This window comes from Anastrepha ludens, chromosome 5, assembly GCF_028408465.1.
Source record: "Anastrepha ludens isolate Willacy chromosome 5, idAnaLude1.1, whole genome shotgun sequence".
NCBI classification, from domain to species: Eukaryota; Metazoa; Arthropoda; class Insecta; order Diptera; family Tephritidae; genus Anastrepha; species Anastrepha ludens.
In genome coordinates this window covers 108128943-108149542 of record NC_071501.1, presented here as the reverse complement: position 1 = coordinate 108149542, position 20600 = coordinate 108128943, and the positions used below count along the sequence as shown (strand labels likewise).

The 20600-nt window shown below is 35.3% G+C and overlaps 2 protein-coding genes across 3 annotated transcripts; one reads left to right on the top strand and one right to left on the bottom strand.

Annotated features, from left to right (window-relative positions):
* Positions 1-1528: 1528 nt before the first annotated feature.
* On the top strand, positions 1529-12802 carry LOC128864029 (uncharacterized). 2 transcript variants are annotated; one of them, XM_054103501.1, is made up of 5 exons: positions 1529-1584; positions 1700-1917; positions 6847-6991; positions 7381-7655; positions 12103-12802. In XM_054103501.1, exons 2-5 carry the CDS (start codon positions 1717-1719, stop codon positions 12739-12741), a joined length of 1260 nt encoding a protein of 419 aa, XP_053959476.1. In that variant the 5' UTR covers positions 1529-1584; positions 1700-1716; the 3' UTR covers positions 12742-12802. The 2 variants fall into 2 exon arrangements, with proteins under 2 accessions (XP_053959476.1, XP_053959475.1); XM_054103500.1 differs by having other exon boundaries at positions 1569-1917.
* Positions 12751-15938, bottom strand: LOC128864028 (uncharacterized). The gene is made up of 4 exons (XM_054103499.1): positions 15703-15938; positions 15428-15578; positions 15087-15364; positions 12751-13483 (listed from the first exon to the last, which is right to left on the bottom strand). Exons 1-4 carry the CDS (start codon positions 15895-15897, stop codon positions 12827-12829), a joined length of 1281 nt encoding a protein of 426 aa, XP_053959474.1. The 5' UTR covers positions 15898-15938; the 3' UTR covers positions 12751-12826.
* Positions 15939-20600: the final 4662 nt, after the last annotated feature.

Genomic DNA, 20600 nt, shown 5'->3' with positions numbered 1-20600 from the left:
ACCAAGATCGGACCGCTAACCGGCTCTCAGCGAATTTGAACGAATTAGCTGATAGGCTGCCATCACAAAGGTCATGGCAACGGTTTGTTTATGAAAAAACTGGGATTGTGTTAGTGATATGCGAAGAAAATCAACATCGCCTTCCCCAATGATCGGCCTGAACAACGACTGATTGGACGAGTGTATGAATACTTGTGAAATGAGCGGGCAGAATTCTGCTGCCGAGTTTCATATGACGTGGCAGCCGAAGTTACTCTCACAATTTGTTTTTTCATCATAGCTGATGGCCAAACCTGGTAATCTATCATACTTGATTGCCGAACAAGCGCTGGCAATTTTCTATTTTTTTGTTGTTTTTGTATTTATTTTTTGATTTACATTACACCTCATTTTCTATTAAGCTCTGCGAAAATTTTAAGGCAACCAAAGACAACTCGGATTTCGTATTTGGCATTTTCTAAAAATACGCCTAGGCCAGAGTACGTCCAAAGCTGTGTTTGTAAAAGTTAACTCGAACTATGCTCCATTTTACTTCTATTTTCCACATAATTTTTGAGGTCGAATAATGTCAACAAACAAAAAAAACATCGAATATTTACTAAAACATCGAATATATTGAAGAGTTATTGATACTGCCTTAGATCAAAACTTAAGAATTCGAGTTAGCCTGTTTTTTGTGAAGGCATTCATTTTATAGAACAATTTAAAACAATAAAAACAAAAACATATTTCAGATTTTAGTTTCAACGATGAAGGCATGACCCGCAGCTCTTTCGTTGCATTTTCTTTGCCTCCTTCCACGAAGTGTTAACTTCAACTTGGGAAACAAGAAAAAGTCGCACGGGGCCATATCAGGTGAATGCGATGGTATTTACTTGGTGTTTGGTCAAATAATCCAGCAAAATTTGGGCTCGGTACGATGACGCGTTATCATCATGGAAAATCCAAGAACTGTTTGCCCACATTTCCGGCCGTTTGCGACGCACAGCATCTCTCAAACGCTTAAAAACGTCTAAATAATATTCCTTATTGACTGTCTGTTCCGATGGAAGGTACTCATGGTGCACTACGCCTTGGCAATCGAAGAAAACAGTCAAAATCACCTTCCCGGTACTCTCTGATCATAGAGTATACGTACAGATACCAGCTGTGAATTCATTCACTTTTCTTTCGCAGAAAAAAAATCACAATCTGAAGTTCATTTAATCTACACTTTTCCTCCTTTCTTCCAATAGTTAAATATTGTGCCACTATCGTTATTACTTTTCAGCTAGCCAACCCTCATTTTAACTACTCTATCGAATTGTCTTATCTGATAGTCGCTTTTATCAGATACACTCTCTTAATTATTATCATATATTGGCAATAAAAAAATGAGACAAAATTAATACGAGTAATTGTTGAAAGCGCTTACTGCTCATTTCCCATAAATTCGTATGTTTATGAATCGGTGCAACAACAATATATCAACTTGCATGCTTATACACATGCATAAGCTCATACGAGATTAGTATAAGGAACGAATAGACTACAAATTGTTGTGATTTAGTTGCTATTTGAGTGCCGCAGTGAGAAGATGCGATCGTGAGTGCGCATTCGCTTTTCTGTTACAACAAATTATTTAACGAAGAGCAAAGCATTATTGATTATAATTTAGTTATAGTAGTTAATTATCACTTTTAATTTATTAATAATTCAGCTGAAATAAAAATAAATATGAGCCCTACTTCGGCACTCCAACGCGCTCAAACACAAAATGAGCTCTTCTCACACACGGAAGTGGCGGAAATACTGAACAATATGTTGCAATCGGAATCGGCCGGTCTCTTGGTGGCGTACGAAGTGGTGTCGGAGTGCGGTCCAACCGGTTACTTGGGTGAATATTTTCACTTACAACTGAAGTATAAAATTGGTGAGGTGAGTGTGTGATTAGACGTAAATTTGAAGATAAAGGGTGCTTTCAAATGATTTATTGAGAATTTAAAATGGTTAATTTCAAAATTTAAAAATTGTGCCCTTGTTAATCTAAATCGCTGGGTGTTTTCGGCACTATAAAAAATGTAAAACCTTCATTATTTAGAGAAAGTGCAAAGTATCGTCAGAAAAAATGAAAGAAAGTATGAAAAATCAACGCGATTTTAGATGCATTGGAAACTTACACTTTATTATATCAAAATTCAATACGCTATTAAACTGCGTACCGGAGATTTTTCAAAAGATTCTGTTAAAATGGGTACGAAATTTTGTGGAATTTGGAAAAAAAATATGTAATTGAACTTTTTTTTTTAATTTACCAAAGTTTGAAACATGAATTTATATGGTTTTTTGGAGGAGAATGAACCATTTTTTCATAAAAAACTTATTAAAATTAAATTTTCATAAAAAAGTTATTAAAATTAAATGTGAAACAAATAAATCGTCAAAACTTATATAATAAATAAAGTTATTTAACGCAGTGTATACAAGTTGGCGCAAAATTAATCATCTTATCGGAAGAATTATAATTTTTGCAAACGGCGTCGTACGCCAATCAAATGTGTCAAATATGTGAACTAGACAGCTGCAGTATGTAAACAGAGTATATAAACGGTGCGCAGAATGGTCCAAATACAGATTTCCATCACTAAATTTTTTTGTTTGTTTTTGTTTTTGTTTATTCAGTTTCAAAGTTATTCAAAAACGAAATTGGATGATTAATTTTGCGCCACCTTATATAAAGACTGAATAAATTAAAGTCAAATGATAAAAATCGTCTTTTCTCATAGCCAAAGCCAAAGGAAATGGATATTCTTCGAGTGTAATTCAGCCATGTAAAAGTTTCTCATATCGCGTCTGTTGTTCAAAAGTTGCATAAAAACTTGGCCCCCCATCCATTTGAAGGGTAATATTAATATAGTTTTGCAAACTGCAAGACTAGCAAAAGACAGCAGAAAGTGTGTTGCAATAGGAATATTCACCGAATATACCCACTAGCGGACCCATAAATCAACAGAAAGATTGAAAAAAGGTTACAACTCTGGCAAATCTGAAAGTACGAAAGTTAATTATCATTGAGTTGGAAGCCGAAAGCAACAGCAATTTGTAATTTTTGCGGTGAAATTTCGAAAACTATTGAATATAAAAATTAGAATAATTTCACAAACTTTTCACGCCAATTTCACGATTTTGGTATGCCAATTTTGATGTCCAACAAAGTTTATTGGCATTGTTTTAATTAAAGTGCAAATTTGAAGTTGCAAAAAAATCTGCTTAATTTTTTTCCGCGACGGTGCCGCACATTTTCTTCATGTCAGAAAAAAATTTCGATCATTTGTTATAGCAAAGGCGCAACGGCGGAAAGGAAAATTTTTTAGAAAAAACGGGATTTCAACGGTAATTCAATCTTTCTTTTTATACATTAAAATCTAATAAGCTATAAAACTGTATACCAAAATTTAAAAAAAAAATTCTAATTGAAAGCCGCTGATTTTTGTTGAAAATTTATGAAAATTTTCTAATTTTTGTTTTAGTTTGAAAGTCGGATTTATGTGGTTTTTGTTCGAAAATGAGCTATACTTTTATTAAAAAAAAACACCAGTCTAACGGTTAGACGCGATAGAAGTGAAACCTTCCGTAAAACAAACTGAGAGAGAATAAGACGAAAGCAGCATTAGGAGCAAGATAATTATAGATTCATTATAATATTGCTATAAAGTTCATATTTTATTTTCTTCATTTTATTATTATTCATCCTCAATGTTTTCAATTTCAACAAATGATACGAGTGGCTTATGATAGCTAAAATACGATACAAATGCTTTGATTTCGATGTTGTCAACATGTCTTTGAAATACCGCGTCAATGGTTGTTTTTGATCGTGTTGTCGATTCAGTGCGATTGTTACACATTTTTAAATTGAATGTTGTATTGAGAACGTCAATTAAAGGAACCGCTGTGTCCAATGCAAAATTTACGTTAAAATCGCCACTTAAAATCATTGGAACTTTATTGTAATCTTTTCTAAGTATCCGCGATACTTCTGGTGTATACTTTATTAAATTTTCGTGAATGAATTCCGTGATGCTATTTATTGATTTTTTTTTTCTGTCGATATCCACGACACTTTTCTGCATTATTTTTCGGCATAATTGCGGTAAATAGGTATTTAAAAATGAAAATATTTACGAATATAAAAATACACACGCGGTTGCTATTATGAGCGTCCTCAGCAAAACCTGCGTGACCGAAACTCTAACACAATTACATTTTTTTGAATGTTACAAACACATATGCACGCAGGTTTTGCTGGGGCGTGACCGAAACTCTAACACAATTACACATATGCACTCGTATTTGTTTGAAAATCGACTTTTTTTTTGGTTCTCCGTCACCTTTGGAAAATGTGTAAACAGTAAGCAAACTTTATTCATATATTTTTCCTTATTTTTGCATCAGTAAAATTAAACAAACGCCGTAGCCGAATGGGTTGGTGCGTGACTACTATTCAGAATTCACAGAGAGAACGTCAGTTCGAATCTCGGTGAAAACACCAAAATTAAGGAAAACTATAATATTTTTCTAATAGCGCTCACCCCTCAGCAGGCAATGACAAAACACCGAGTGTATTTCTGCCATGAAAAAAAGCTCCTCATAAACATATCATAAAATAAAATAAAATAATGTATAAAAAAAATTTTTTTCTTATGATTCGAACCAAGGATTTTGGATCGGAAGCTCACATTGCTAGCCGCTCGGCTATCCCGCCATGCTGTCGCTTTTTTCGTTTCACTTTTTCTCAAATCACTCCCAACGATTCTAAAGAAGTTTTCACTTCAAAAGAGTATTAAAAAATAGCTAAAACTAAAAAATACAATGTACGTGAATATTTAATTAAATCTAAATATGTGTGAATATTTAAACTATAAGACATGATGTTAGTAAAAATGGATTTCGTGCTTGTGTTTTCTGTTAGGTGAAATTGTCTTGCGAGCTCGATATCCATCATTCGTTTCATCTTCTGGGGGGTTGTCCTTGTGGCCTTATAACATTTGGTTTAGCTTTCAAAACTACTTTAGCTATAATATTATGTGAGAGAGCATCCTTTCGACATGATTCCGCCAATATTTTCTTTCTTTTCTACTAAATTTGGTGATATCATCGATTTCACAAACTTCACAGACCTCGACATTCGTTTTTCTATCGTACAGAGTATGCCCAGCGATACTCTAAGTGTATGCGTTTAAACAGTTGTTGCTTGTTGTTGTATTGCTGTTGTATTAGCTCTCGCTTATCTCGCTTATATCTTTTAAACCTCCTGATATGGCAGCCGCTTTAATAACTTCGATTCTTTTTTAAGTCTTTGTTCCTGGTAACTAGCGTTCCAAGGTAGTTGCATTCAAGCACCTCTGCATTTAGTCTATTGTAAGTCTATTGCCATAGATTCGATTTTTTCAGCCGAGGATTCCATATTAAATTTGCCAACCGCTTTTTCAGTCGTATCCATAATGACACTAAACAGTATTGGGCTAAGGCTGTCGCCTTGTCAAATACCCACTGTAATAGGTGTTGCATCTGATTTTAGGTCCGAATTTAAGGGGTTATAAATATATATACCTTGTGAGCCCGAAAAAATGGACGGTTGTCTTGATTTTTTTTTAATATGTTTTAGAACTTTTATTCAAATGAGGCATATATCATACTGTAGCGTAACTCTCGAAGAATACATTTTGTGTTTTTATTTAAAAAAATGTTATTATTTATTGTTGATATCGCCCCTCCTCCGAAACGCCGGCATGAGCAGCTCAACTGAAATCAAAAAAATTAAATGATTATTGTAGAAAAATGTTTTTTAGCGAATCTGAACGGTTTATTTACCCAAAAAAATTTTTCTCGATATGAAAACCGCTTTGCACCAAAAAAAAACGATTTTTGAGGGGTGGAAAAATTAAAAACAAAAATTAATTCCATCGAACTATGCAAATATTTATAAAAAGTGAACCGTTCAGATTCAGAAGGTTGTAACTTCGAATAATTAAAATAAAAGTTTATGCAAATCGGTCAAATAGTTTTTGATAAATAATGATCATCACGACGGTAATTTTCAAAAAACACGACTTCGAGATAATCGCGTCTAAAGTTTTGCGCTAAGCCTCGTTCCAAGAAAGATCGCGCGCTTCCACGGTCTGTAACTTTCGTTCTAGTGCTCCGATCTTTATGATTTTTTGAATTTATATTTTTAAAATGATGTACTTTTAGAATATGCCATAAAAATTTTTTCGATTTTTTAGTCCAACACAGAGAAAACGTCGGTTCGAATCCCGGTGAGAACGCTAAAATTAAATTACATTTTTCTAATAGCGGTCGCCCCTTGGCAGGCAATGGCAAACCTCCGATTGTATTTTTGCCATGGAAGAGCTCCTCATAAGTCCTGTATTAGCGCTACTATATTTTCAGCTACGTAATAACTTGATTACGTCACATAGCTTAACTCTGTCGAATGCTTTGGTAAGATTACGAAACACAAATATGGTACACCGCTAGATTCAATTGCCTTCGTAACAATTTGTCTTAAAATAAAAATGGCATCGATTGTAGAGCCGAAAACCCTCGTTTATTCCTTCTTTAAATAATTAAAGATCCATAATATTTTTTCTATTTTATCACTAAAGTAATTCAACCCAAACTAAACCTCGAAACGTCCTGTTTCTGATGGCCGGTCAGGCTTTAATTACTACCAATACGAGTACTTGCAGTCCAAATTTACACTTTGTTACATCTACATTTTTAAGTTTTCAATTTCAGTTTAGAAGCCCAAAAAAACAAAGTAATTTCTATTAAATTATTTTATTACTTCCTTCTATATTTCAGTCAAATGATATTCAAACAACGCGCGTGTTTGTCAAATCATTGCCCTACCATAATCCCAAGATGACGGCGTTTATTGAAGACTGTGGCATGCTCACCAAAGAGGCAGCGATCTATGAGCGACTCTTGAATGAGCTGCGAAAATTGAGTGAGTATGTAGCTGGGAGAGCCGAGAAGGCATAATTAGATAAATAAATAAAATAAAATACACCACACCATAAAATAATAAATAAAAATAAATTACACCACACACTCATATAACATTCAACAGCTTTCAAAAGCGATGCTTACATTATCTGTTCAACTAATTTCACTCATGACTAGGAACTGGTACTGTAGTTAGTAGCACCCACCACCACTTTCCCACTTTGTAGTCCCAATTAATTTCTTGTTTGTTTTATGTTTTGTATCGCCAACTAACTCTTATCTTCACTCCTATCATTAACATCATAAATCAACATTGTTTTTAGTGCCATTATATTTTCATGACACATTAATACATAAACTTATCTCTTCTAATTTGTGAACGAATCCCAGCAACGACCATTTGGTGCGCCCAATGCTACTTCACCCGTCGCGATCTATTTGTCATGCAAAATATCGTTGATTTGGGTTATGAGCCAGTGCAGGACCCGGCGGAGTTTCTAACACAATCACAAATGGATGTACTCTTAAAAAGTTTAGCCACAATGCACGCGTGCAGTATTACGTATGAAGAGAGGAATCAGGTGAATATTGGCGAGCAGCTGCGGGATGTGTTGCGGGAGATGACTGTGTCGCCGAAAGTGGTTTTCTATACAGCTGGTGTAAAGGCAAGTAAATTTTTTTCCTTACTTTGTTTGCAATTCAATTAAGAACATTGTAGTACAAGTAAAATCGTAATTAAAACCAGTTTCGCTAATAAATATTTATTAATATTGCATGGAAAAAGAAAAAAATTATATCGGGTGCTGAACTAATTTCAATTCGTTACCTGACTAAAAACGAGATGCGACTATTAGATAGCGAATTTATGAATGATTTTATAAAACTTTTATGCTCTGATTTGTATGAAATATTGCTGGAAGTCTTCTTCCGTTAGCTCCCTCAAAACGCGTGCCGCTTTCAACTTCTCTACTTCTCAGTTTCTTTCTTCTTATTTTTCTTCTTCCAATTTTTATTCTTCTTTATAATTATAATAGAATTAAATCCAATTCTTGAGCAATTTTTGTACGAGAGATAGTAAAAGTACAGGGTGCGCCATCATTTATGTATTCGGTATGAAAACTCTGAATAACTTTGAAAAAAAAAAACAACTGATTTGTATGCGTGAGGTATTTTTATTTAGTTAGGTTATTCACAATTTATTAAAACTATGTTTTGAATACAATATCAACCAAGTCGCCACCTTTATTAGCAATCACAAACGGCGATCTTTTTTCTGCGTTTGTCATCACCTTGTCAAGCATTTCGGGTTTTATAGCATCGATTTTGGCACAAATGTTTGCCTTAAGCTGGTCAATAGTCAGCGGCTTGTTGGCGTAAACCTTATTTTTCAGATAATTCCACAAAAAGAAGTCCGGGGGGATTAAGTCAGGTGATCTGGGGGACAAGTCGATGTCGTCTCTTTTTGACACTAGATCCCGCTGCCAGAGAGGTTAAAATGTGCCTCATCAGTCATTAAAATTTGTACCCAAAAATTGGGTTCAGTGTCAACCATTTGAGTGATTGTTTGGCTGTATTCCCAGCGACGTGAATGGTCTGTCAGCAATATTCTTTGTGCCAATTGTGTTTTATGCGGAAACAAATTTAAATCATCCTTTAGAATGCGGCGCATTGTGATTTCAGTGACGCCAAAAAGCTGAGCGCGACGACGATACGACACTGTTGGCTCCTGGGCAACGCTCTTCCTCACTGCTTCCATAAGTTCATTGGAACGTCTTGGTCGTTGATGAACGGCATGTTGACGATCTTCTACTATCCCGTGCTCAAAAAAATGTGACACCAAACGTCAAAATAGTATTGGCAGACAGTGCCTCTTTGCCGCGATACTTTTTGCGATATGCGCGTTGAGTTAGAACAATGCAACGACTATTTTCGATGTATAACGTCACTATTTCAGCGCGTTGTTTCGGTGTAAAGCGATCCATGGTTGAAATTGTACTAAATTGACGTATCGAAAACATGTATATTGAAGTCGATCGGTTGGTAAATGACAAAGTTATTCAGGGTTTACATAAAGGATGATTGTTCAACACTCGTTCCAGCGTTTGTAAGGGCATCCGAGTGGTCTCGTAATCATCGGCTTTCCCGTCATTACTGATTTAGCCAACCTATTGCCGGGCATGCGTGGCACGTGCTTTTCAATTCTCTTCTTCGTCTTCGGCTCTGGCTAACAATGCCTTGCGTCTGCCTCTAATATCTCCATTTCTCATAAGATCTTTGCTTTCTCTGAGTATGTCCTATGATCGATAGTAATGCTGCCATCTCAACCTTCTTCATTGCTTGTTGTGTTGCAATTGTATTTACTCGGTTTTCAACGGCATAGATGAGTACTGGTCGAACGCATGTTTTATAATTTCGGACTTTGCCTTCTAAGCTTAGATGCTTTCAGTGCGTCAGCATCCAGGGTTTCGTGTTGCTTTGTTTATGTTGTTGTTTTCTGTTAATACTTTTTATTGTAGTTTTAACCTTAGAAAACAGAAAGAAGTGGCATGGCTTAAAGTCTGGCAAATAAGGTAGATAATGTAAAGGTGGGATGTTGTGCTTTGCTAGAAACCACTTGATTGGCAATGTGAAATGAGTCGCCTTTTTGTCTTGGTGGAAAACCCATGCCTTGCCTTTAATTATTCTTTCACGAAGCTCAGCAAGAATGGGAGATAATAATGATGGTATTGTAATTTTAGTAACCCTGGTGCTCATATGTGGATTTCAAAAACAAAAAAAAACAGCCGACTCCGAAAGGCAGATATTTTTTATGAGGAACCTTTTCATGGCAGGAATACACTCGGAGACATGCCATTGCCTGCCGAGGGGCGACCGGTATTACAAAAAACGTTTTCTTCATTTTGCTGTTTCTCGGAGATTCCAACCTACGTAGTCTCTGAATTTCGAATGGTAGTCACACACCAACCCATTCATCTATGGCGGCCACTATGCGGATTGTGATTTTATAATGACCAACCAAGCTCCATCTGATAAGCTTCCATACCCCCTTTTAACTGGCAGTAAGCGCTGTTTACAGGTTCCAAAGCTGCTAATAATATCAAAAGTGATATCTACTGGGAGAGATACATTTGAGACATTCCATCAAAGAACCGAAATGAGCGAAATTCACAGTAAAACAAGTGGAAGTCGGATATATATATTTAAAGCGCACTTACACCTCTTTGGGTGCTTGGCCGAACACCTCCTCTTAATTGTGGTGTGCATTTTGATGTTATTCCTCAAATGGACGGAACTAAAGCCGACTCCAAGCGACAGATATTTTTGTGAGGAGCTTTTTCATGGTAGAAATATACCCGAAGATTTGTCATTGTCCATCGACGGTCGGCCGCTATTAGGAAAAACTTTCTATCGTTTTGGTATTTCCTGTACGGAGATTCGAGCCTGTGCACTTCCGAACGTTAGTATCTCATCAGACTATTGGGCTACGGTGGCCGCGAGTCGGTATCGCACTTTTAATTATTCCAGCACCTTCCACCATTAGCAGCGATCGCATAGTCATTGTCATTCGAATGTTTCAAAGTCTTAGAGTTCCACAAATTTTTTGAATGAAGGGCTGCAGAATGAATTGCTCGAAAGACTGCTCTGTCCATATAATATAGACTATTTCCTTTATTACATAAATGCCACATAATTTTTATCGCTCGAATTCTAAAATGACCGTTTATTCCTACCCTTTGCACACCTCTCATTAAGCGTACACGCCAGCAGCTGTGGTAAGTTCCAGCTCAGAATAAACTTTCGCAGACAAAAGTTCTTAGGCATGACCCACTTGTAGCACAGCACCGCAAATCTAGCCTAAAATTGGTAAGAGAAGGTCTGCCAAAAGAATAGCTTTGCCAGAAAGCTTTGCCATGAGCTTCATAGTGCCAACGAATAAATTGAAAGCGTCCAAAATGATCCTTGCTGCCACTAAGGTAAGAAGGTTCTCTTTTCAACATCTATCATCATCATTTGGCGCTACAGCTCTGTCTGAGCTTTGGCCTGCTGCACAAAATGTCTCCATTTGCCCCGATCCTTGGTTGGTTCCTTCCGGTTGTTCACCTTGAGTTTTTCTATGTTTTATAGTTCGTCAATCCATTCAATATTTTAGCGTAAATTATTTTTCGTTGAACTCTCGTGGGGTCCATTTTCGTGATATGGTCTAGCCATCGTAGTCTGTGAGCTTAGGTGAACCGCACAACATATTTCCCTCCTATAAATTGGTCCAGTTAATGGTTCCATCTTGTACGCCACTCGCCCTTGTCTTTGGTTACACCGAAGATTAGCCTCAAAACTTTTCTCTCGAGTACTTGGAGTTTATTTTTGTCTTTTTTACTTATAGTCCAAGACTCCGATACGTAGCAAAGAACTGGTTGGACTAGAGATTTATACAGCGAAATTTTGCAAGGCCTGTTCAGTAGCTTCGACTTGAAAAGTTTAATAATCTTTGGTAGTTTGATGGACCTGAACTCGGTGGATGCCCTTGAATTTGTAAGGTTTATAAAATTAAAAATCAGGAAAGAATGGGAAGGCGTAAAACGAGCGTGAAAGCGATATCACAAAGGAGCTGTTTTTCTCGTCAAGGACGAATGCAGCCAAAATTAATTCAATTATTCAAATACCCTCACAACGTAAACACATCCTTTGTGGTTCCTCTTTCACTAACATTTTATTGAAAGCTCTCGCTTGATGAGCTGCACTGTCCATTAGGCCATCAATGAACTCATGGATGGGCTACCGATCCGCAGTCACGAATTTTTCTGATTCTGTATACTAAAATTTCGCGCAAAATTAATCATTAAATTTTGCTTTTGAGTAACTTATTTACTAAAAAAATAATTTTGAGTGAAGGAAAACCTTTCACGCGTTCCATTGTTTGCTTGTTTTACGCTGCAGCTGACAGCGTTAAATACGATTGACGTACGACGCCATTTGCATAAATTATAAATTTTCCCTTAGGATAATAAAATTTACGCTATCCTATATATTAAATTAATTGCTTTTATTTTCTATTACATATGTACATTATTTTCAATTTCCTTCTCTCTCACCCTCCTCCTCTTTGTTTTACAGGCTGTTCTAGCGGTAGCTCGCGTTCATCCCGCCTACCAATGCGAAGTACTGCAAAAATTCATCGCCGAAGAATTGCCGAGCCGTCTGGATAGCGTCTATGAAATGGTAAATCCATCCAACAACTACCGTAATGTCTTTTGCCATCGCGATTTGTGGGGTGGCAACTTATTTTTCCACAAATCCCAACTCGATAAAGAACCGGTGGTGCTTGTAGACTACCAACTGGCGCGTTATAGTCCGCCTGCGATCGATGTGCTTATGGCAGTCTTTCTGAATGTAACACCCCAGCAGCGGAAAGCGGGACTGAAAGAGTGGTACTATGACAGATATTACAGTTACTTCGCCGATGAACTAAAACGACAAGGCTTGGAGGCAGAGCAACTGCTTAGCCGTCACCAATTTGAGCAGTCACTTAAATCGCTGGAACTCTTTGGCGCGCTTTACAACTGCATCTCAGCGACTATATTGCGTGTGCCAGGAGATTATTTAAAGAATTTGAAACTGAATCACCCGGATGCATTTCATCGCTACACAAATGTAGATCGCGTGAATGAAGTGCTGGAACTGCTTCAAATGGATAAGAAATTCAAAGCCTATATTTTTGAGTGTATAGAAGAAATGTTGCATTTGTTGTTGTAGTCAGTATAATTTAAATGTGTTTGAGTTTTATTAAAAAACTAAATATTTTATTATTAAAATATACAGTTAATTACAATATTTTTTATTAATCCAACAAATCTGGATTCTTTAGTAAATGATCTATGAGCTCTTCAATAGGCCACATAATTTTCGCCTCATACGTGGAATCGATAGCCATAACGCGTGTGAACAATTCATCACGTTGCGTATTCATGTAGTAGTCGAACTTCTCCTGCTCCTCGGAGCGCCACTTGTTCGACAAACCTTCAGGCATCATTGTTAGTGGCTTGATGATGGCTGTAATGATTAGAGCTGGCAGGTGGGCGCGTCGGCAATCTTCCAGAAAATCTACTTTTGTAATGGTGTCGGGTGGTAGCTTTAACTCGCGGAATCGTTCTTGCAACTCGGCGAAATAATGTTCGAGATACTCTTGCATGTACAGTTTTCGCTCTTCTGCTGTTGTTTGGCCATACAAGAAGAAGAGTATGTCCAGCGCAGGTGGCGCGTAGCGACTCAATTGAAAGTCAACAATGCAACAGGACGAGGGTTCGTTGTTTGCATCGAATTTGAAAAAGATGTTTCGTTCCCAGGAGTCGCGGTGCAAGAATACATTGCGTATGTTTGTGGAGGGTTCCGTGTACTTCAGGACATCCATGAGTAGAGCGTAAAGTTTCTCGTCGATTAAGTTTTGTATTTCAGAAGTTTGGAATTTGTGATAGTTTTTCGCAAGAAAGATGATGCCCTGAAAAAGCGAAGTTGCAGTCTTGTTATACGAATTAAATGCTAGTGATTAGAAAATGCAATATACAGAGGAAAATGCACCCAAAATAATGAGTATAAGGGAAGCTCTAAATGCTCGGATAATTCAATTTTTGCCCTTCTGAGATGTACTTAATATTGAAAATATTGGTATAGAATTTTTTGAAGGGAAGAATTTTGTATTTTTTTATACAATACATTATTTTGGTAATTGCTTAGGAAAAAATTTGTTCAAAACTTTTCAGAAACAATTTATTGTTTTGGCAAAAAACTTACTTTAAAAACAAAAAAAATATTAAAAATGTATATAAAATTTTATTTTTATTCGGGGTTTTAAAAAAAAACATTTATTTATTTAAAATATTTGGAAGTAAAATTTTTTGGAAAAAAAATTTTGTGTTTAAAATTTTTGGATGTAAAATTTTTTGGAAAAAAATACAAAATTTTTGCATGCAAATAAAATTTTATTTTTTTTCCAAATTTTTAGAAAAAAATGTATTTATTCAAAATTTATTGGAAAACAAATTTTGTGTTTAAAATTTTGGATGTAAAATTTTTTGGAAAAAAAATTTTGTGTTTAAAATTTTTGGATGTAAAATTTTTTGGAAAAAAATACAAAATTTTTACATGTAGGTATATAAAATTTTATTCTTATTCGAAATTTTTAGAAAAAAAATTTATTTATTCAAAATTTTTGGATGTAAAATTTTTTTGAAAAAAAATTTTGTGTTTAAAATTTTTGGATGTAAAATGTTTTGGAAAAAAATACAAAATTTTTGGAAGTATAATTTTTTGGCAAATTTTTGGATGTAAAATTTTTTCTTCACAGTTTTTGGAAAAAAAAATTTTTAGAAAAAAAATTTATTTATTCAAAATTTTTGGATGTAAAATTTTTTGGAAAAAAATACAAAATTTTGGCATGTATATAAAATTTTATTTTTATTCGAAATTTTTACAAAAAAAAATTTATATATTCAAAATTTTTGGATGAAAAATTTTTTGGAAAAAAAACAAAATTTTTGCAAGCATATAAAATTTTATTTTTATTTGAAATTTAAAAAGAAAAAATTTGTTTATTCAAAATTTTTGGATGTAAAATTTTGTGGAAAAAAATTTTGTGTTTAAAATTTTTGGATGTAAAATTTTTTGGAAAAAACAACAAAATTTTGGCGTGTATATAAAATTTTATTTTTATTCGAAATTTTTAGAAAAGAAATTTGTTTATTTAAAATTTTTGGATGTAAAATTTTTTGGAAAAAAATACAAAATTTTTACATGTAGGTATATAAAATTTTATTTTTATTCGAAATTTTTAGAAAAGAAAAATTTATTTATTTAAAATTTTTGGACTTAAAATTTTTTGGAAAAAAAAATTTTGTGTTTAAAATTTTTGGATGTAAAATTTTTTGGAAAAAAAAATACAAAATTTTGGCATGCATAATATAATTTTTTGGAAAATTTTTGGATGAAAACATTTTTTCTTCGCAGTTTTTGGAAAAACATTTTTTTAAAACTTGGTTACTCGTCGCGCTACTATTATTTCGAACACAGTTGTAGATTTAAATGGACTAATTTCCAAAACTCACCTTGGCGCCTGTTATATACCATTCATTTTCTGTAGTCAATACCAGCTCGAATAAGCAGTCCTCGAATTGCCTTCCAATGTTAACACCTTCCCTCTCCTCCCAAGCAATACTGCCTGCATGTAACTGAGCTAAATGTGTAAGAAACAGCTTGCAATGCTTAACTGTATATGCCTCCTCATTTTCCAAATGTCGATAGCCCAAATCGGGAGCGGCAAGATCTTCAAGCACCAGTAAATCTTTTCGCGCATAATAACACACGGGATATAACTTCGTAGTTGCTATCGGCGATTTTTGCATAAAATTTGGTAATTTTATAAATATTTAATATTTCTAATGCTCACCAAATTTCTGTATATTCGGTAATATTTGCGTGTATGCACAGCCTTCTTTGCGGAAGAAACATTTACGTTCACACTCGTCCCGATGCAGCTCATTGGAGATGGGCACCGATTTCACAAAGTAGCAGAATTCTTTAATTTCATCACTGATAGGCTATGCGTGAGAGAAGTTTTATTGAATTCCAAATCATATAAATGCCCAAATTGTATTTGTGTTTTGTTGTTGTATTTTATTATTTAGCTTGTTTGTTTTGTTATTTACCCCGTGATCGTCTTACCTCATCTTGCACCCTTATGCGTAGCTTGTAATATTCACCCATAAACCCCACTAGCTCATTCGAACCCTTTTCGAGTGCATAGCTGACAATTTTAATGCTTTCATCTTTTTGCAGTTTTAACGAATTCCTGGCGATTTTTTCACATTCTGCCGCACTTAGAATATCAGCAATTGTCTCGTTCATGTGATCAAACATCTGTTCTCCACGCTCGCCAATTTAGAACTGTCAACGCTTGCAAATTGATCGCAATTGTTTGAGGTGTAGCACTTAACCCGTGCATGCCCAGCGTTATTTTTATTGGTCTCCTTTTCTTTCGGTCTTCAATCCCTCGTGGGACATGGAGCATCAATGTTTCGTAGGCGCACACATTTTGAGCCAAACAGAACGCCAGGCCGGAGCTTGCCTTCCTCTATAGACCCTAACCTCGACTTCAAATATGTTAAAGAAGCTCAGAAAAGGAAAAAGCAAGTTAGCCCACATTCGCCTGCAACTACTGTTTTCGTACTCTGAGCTAGAGCTAACCTCGCCTTTGGGCTCAGCAACATGTTCACAGAGATTATTTACCTCTCTCTATTCAGCTACAACTGACTATAGACTCCTATGCACTGCTGCCCTGCTCTCGCAGAATACAAAGTCGTTCATAGCCCGCTGCATTGAACAGGGTGTGCCAGCGCTACATTCGTAAGCACTTCTAGGAGGCAGAGAGTAGGATATACACTCCATTTTTATTGGTAAGGTAATAGATTTGTGGCCGCCGTAGCCGAATGGGCTGGTGCGTGACTACCATTCGGAATTCAAAGAGAACATAGGTTTGAATCTCCGAGAAACAGCAAAATGAAGAAACAGTTTTTTTAATAGCGGTCGCCCCTCGGCAGGCAATGGCAAGCCACCGAGTCTATTTCTGCCATGAAAAAGCTCCTCATAAAAAAATATCTGCCGTTCGGAGTTAGCTTGAAACTGTAGGTCCCTCCATTTGCGGAATAACATTAAGAATTGCGAGCAAGATTTGTTGCGATTTGTCTTCTGCATTTTAATTAAGGGGTTATACGCAGTTATGACTTTCAAAAAAATCAATTTTTTCTATTGCATTTTTTGCACGTTTTAAGGTAGGTATTGAAACTTTAAACGTGTTTTTTTCAAAACGGCATTTTTCAAGTCGGTGTACACGATATCTCGAAAACGGCTTGTTTGATCGGTCAACCGTTTTAACTCAATCTTTAAAGATACATTTTCTAGTAATTAGTCGTTCCTTTTGTAAATCTGATACTTATTTTCCATTTTATAATCAATTTACGGCCAAATTTTAACGTAAAAATCGAAATCATTTCGTTTAAAAGCAGCCATTTTGTGAAAATTCACTATTTTGATTAGCCGAACGATTAATTACTAGATAATCTAATATACTAACAAAATTTGTTTGGTTTTTTGATTTCAGATAATCCAATCCTGAGTTACGATGTACACCGTAAATCGTCTTTTTTTAAAGGAGGTTCCAGAAATCGCCTGCAGCGCGCTCTATAATCAACATTTTCATAAATAAAAAATTTTGTTACGTTCTTGAGGGATGCTTTTATAACCGCCAAAAATTTTCAAATTAAAATATTCTGAAGTTTCTTCAGGATAAATCCTTGACAACCCGTCTTTTATTTGTTTCATAACTGCGTATAACCCCTTAAGGCTTTAAGGCTTTTTTCTTTTATGACTTGAAGGAAATACCCTAAATCTCAGTCAAACAGCTTAGCAAACATAATAAATTGTGCTTTACTCTTAAATGGGCCATAGTTCCGGCTTTTCTCTCTTACATAAAATATATCCCACACATATGTAAGATACATCTAAGAGGATATAACAAATTTGGCACTTTCTTTTATGGGGCGTGGCAACGCCCACTTTTCCAAAGTTATATATAGCCTACATTATGCCCAGAGATTACATGAAGCTGGATTTGAGTTTTACGTTGAATAATGAATGTAAAAGAAAGTAGCTACTGTCAACACACAAGGAGTCTTCGCGTCTTGGACCAAGTGCCAGTGTTGACAACCAATAATTCGAAGTTGTGAAGACCTTTGCTTACCTTGGCACCAATATCTACAACAAAAACGACGATGAAACAGAGAATAACTCTTGCCAACAGGTGTTACTTTGGGTTCAGTAGACAATTGAAGAGTAGAGCTCACTCTCGAACAATCAAACCGGCACTCTACAAAACGGTCATCATTCCCAGCTTGCTATAGAGGGCAGAAGCATGGACGATGTCAACAACAAATGAGAAAGTTCTGGGAGCCTTTGAGAGAAAAATTCTCTGCAAATTCGTTGATGACCCCGCGTTAGTGAGGATTATCGTGTACGATGGAATAGCGAGCTGTACGACCTATAATAGGGACATTCCCACGGAAGGGCGTTATATCTGGCCAAGTACTTCTCACTCCGGCAGCATTTCCCGTGGAAGTACGACCACAACAGCTATGTAGAAGCACGGACATAGTTAAGCGTGTAAAAATACGGCGAGCACGTTGGCTTGACCATGTCAGCCGTATGAACGAAGACGCTTCAGCAAGGCGAATCTGCGAGCTGATACTCCACATAGAAAGACGAGGAAGAGGAGACCGATGTCTCTGTTGGAAGAACAAAGTGCCACAGGACTTGTTAGATCCATTTTTTTTAATGATTTATTATTAGCAAATGTTTAAATGCGCATTATTAGATTATTTGCTTCAGTTCCTCCAAAATGGAGACGCCAATATTTTTGTTCAGTTGAAAAGATTACCAAGTGGAAAGACTTTGAGAAGCCTGGGTATAGCTGCTCAACATCACATAATTACATCCAATTTAACTCAACTGCTCGCAAGACGTGCAGAGTGCAATAAAAATACCAGCGAAAGTGTCGCAATAGAACTTTCAGCTCGCAGTGATAAATCCGCTCAATGTTGGTTGTCATACAAATTCTTTTGAATCTTTTCATTTATACTTTTTATTATTTATGAAAAATTCGGTTTTTGTAGGTGTTCAGGTCAAATAGTACCAGCTCACGTAAATATTGAGAGTTTTTCGAAATATTTGGTAGAAGTCTTAGAATATAATGGAAGAATTACTACGGAAAAAGAGTTAATTTTTTTTCCTTTTTTGTTTTTATTTGGATGGAAAGTGATCATATTGCATACTTCCAATTCTCTTTCATTTAACTTCTATTTGTGTTCCATGTCTTCTGAAAATATAATCGATCTCCGGATGACCGCAAGCACACAAGCAAACACCTTGTAATGAGGAAGGTGGTACGCCACTCTGAAGTAATGCGAAACTGGTTCCAGGGTGGGCTACGGCTCCAAACGAGGGGTAGTTTTTTAGTCTCCGGCATGCCTGGACGTTGCTTCGACGGCAGCTTTGATGATGCATTAGACAGTTTCAACCTCCTCATCCGAAAAAAAAATCATATATATTCTCATGTTATCTGAATTGAAAATATAAATAAATTTTCAAACTGAAACAATAATTTTATAGAAATATTTTTAGTGCTTTCTGCTATTCTATGTGCACATCTTTGGGACGTTTCTTTTCTTCTCTAACGAAAAAAAAAATTGAAAAAAATTCGTAAGGCTTTTGCTGCCTTTCAATATTCTATTATTGTTTAATTTAGTTAACAAATTTATTATGAATATTTAAATAAATATTTATTAAAAAAAAAAAAAATTGGGTTCCAAGGGTTAAAGCAGTGATCATTGCAATGAGATATGTAAAGTGTATATCTAACATTAAAATGTGTTTTAGGTACGATGCTGTTGTTACATGTGGCTGTGGGGTGTTGCATTAGGTACGCATATAGCATTTTTATATTTCAGAAAGAGTCAGAATTTATTTCGTTTCTTTTTATTGTAGTAAAAAAAGAAGACTTTGAAGTTATGCTTAGGGTGTAAATCTTATGTTATGTTATGTTATGTCATGTTATGTTATGTTATGTTATGTTATGTTATGTTATGTTAGGTTATGCTATGTTATGTTATGTTATGTTATGTTATGTTATGTTATGTTATGTTATGTTATGTTATGTTATCTTATGTTATGTTATGTTATGTTATGTTATGTTATGTTATGTTATGTTATGTTATGTTATGTTATGTTATGTTATGTTATGTTATGTTATGTTATGTTATGTTATGTTATGTTATGTTATGTTATGTTATGTTATGTTATGTTATGTTATGTTATGTTATGTTATGTTATGTTATGTTATGTTATGTTATGTTATGCTATGTTGTTATGTTATGTTATGTTATGTTATGTTATGTTATGTTATGTTATGTTATGTTATGTTATGTTATGTTATGTTATGTTATGTTATGTTATGTTATGTTATGTTATGTTATGTTATGTTATGTTATGTTATGTTATGTTATGTTATGTTATGTTATGTTATGTTATGTTATGTTTTGTTATGTTTTGTTATGTTAAATTATGTTAGTCGATAAATGGTACTCTCTTGGCTTATACAATTTTGTTTTATTTCCTCGTTCACTCCAATCGGGAGCATAGGGCCTCGACAAGACTCTCCTAATTTTATTTTTGCACCATCCCATGTAATTCCGGCATCTACTAGCGCGCACAACTTCCACGGAGTGTTTTTTGGCTGCACACGACCTCTGCTCTCTTGCGAGTTCCAGTCTGGTGTGATTCTCGGGATATTATCTGGTGGTTTTCTAAGCGAGTGACCTATCCACCGCCACTTTCTACGATTGATTTGCCATATGATGGATTCCTCATTCGTTATTCTCCACAGCGCGTCGTTGCTGATGGTGTTCGGCCAGAATATTCTACAGATCATCCAGAGGCATTTGCCGACGAAAGATTGTAGCCTCTGTGTGATGATGTCAGAGACCAGCCATGTTTTATTTCCTTACAACAAT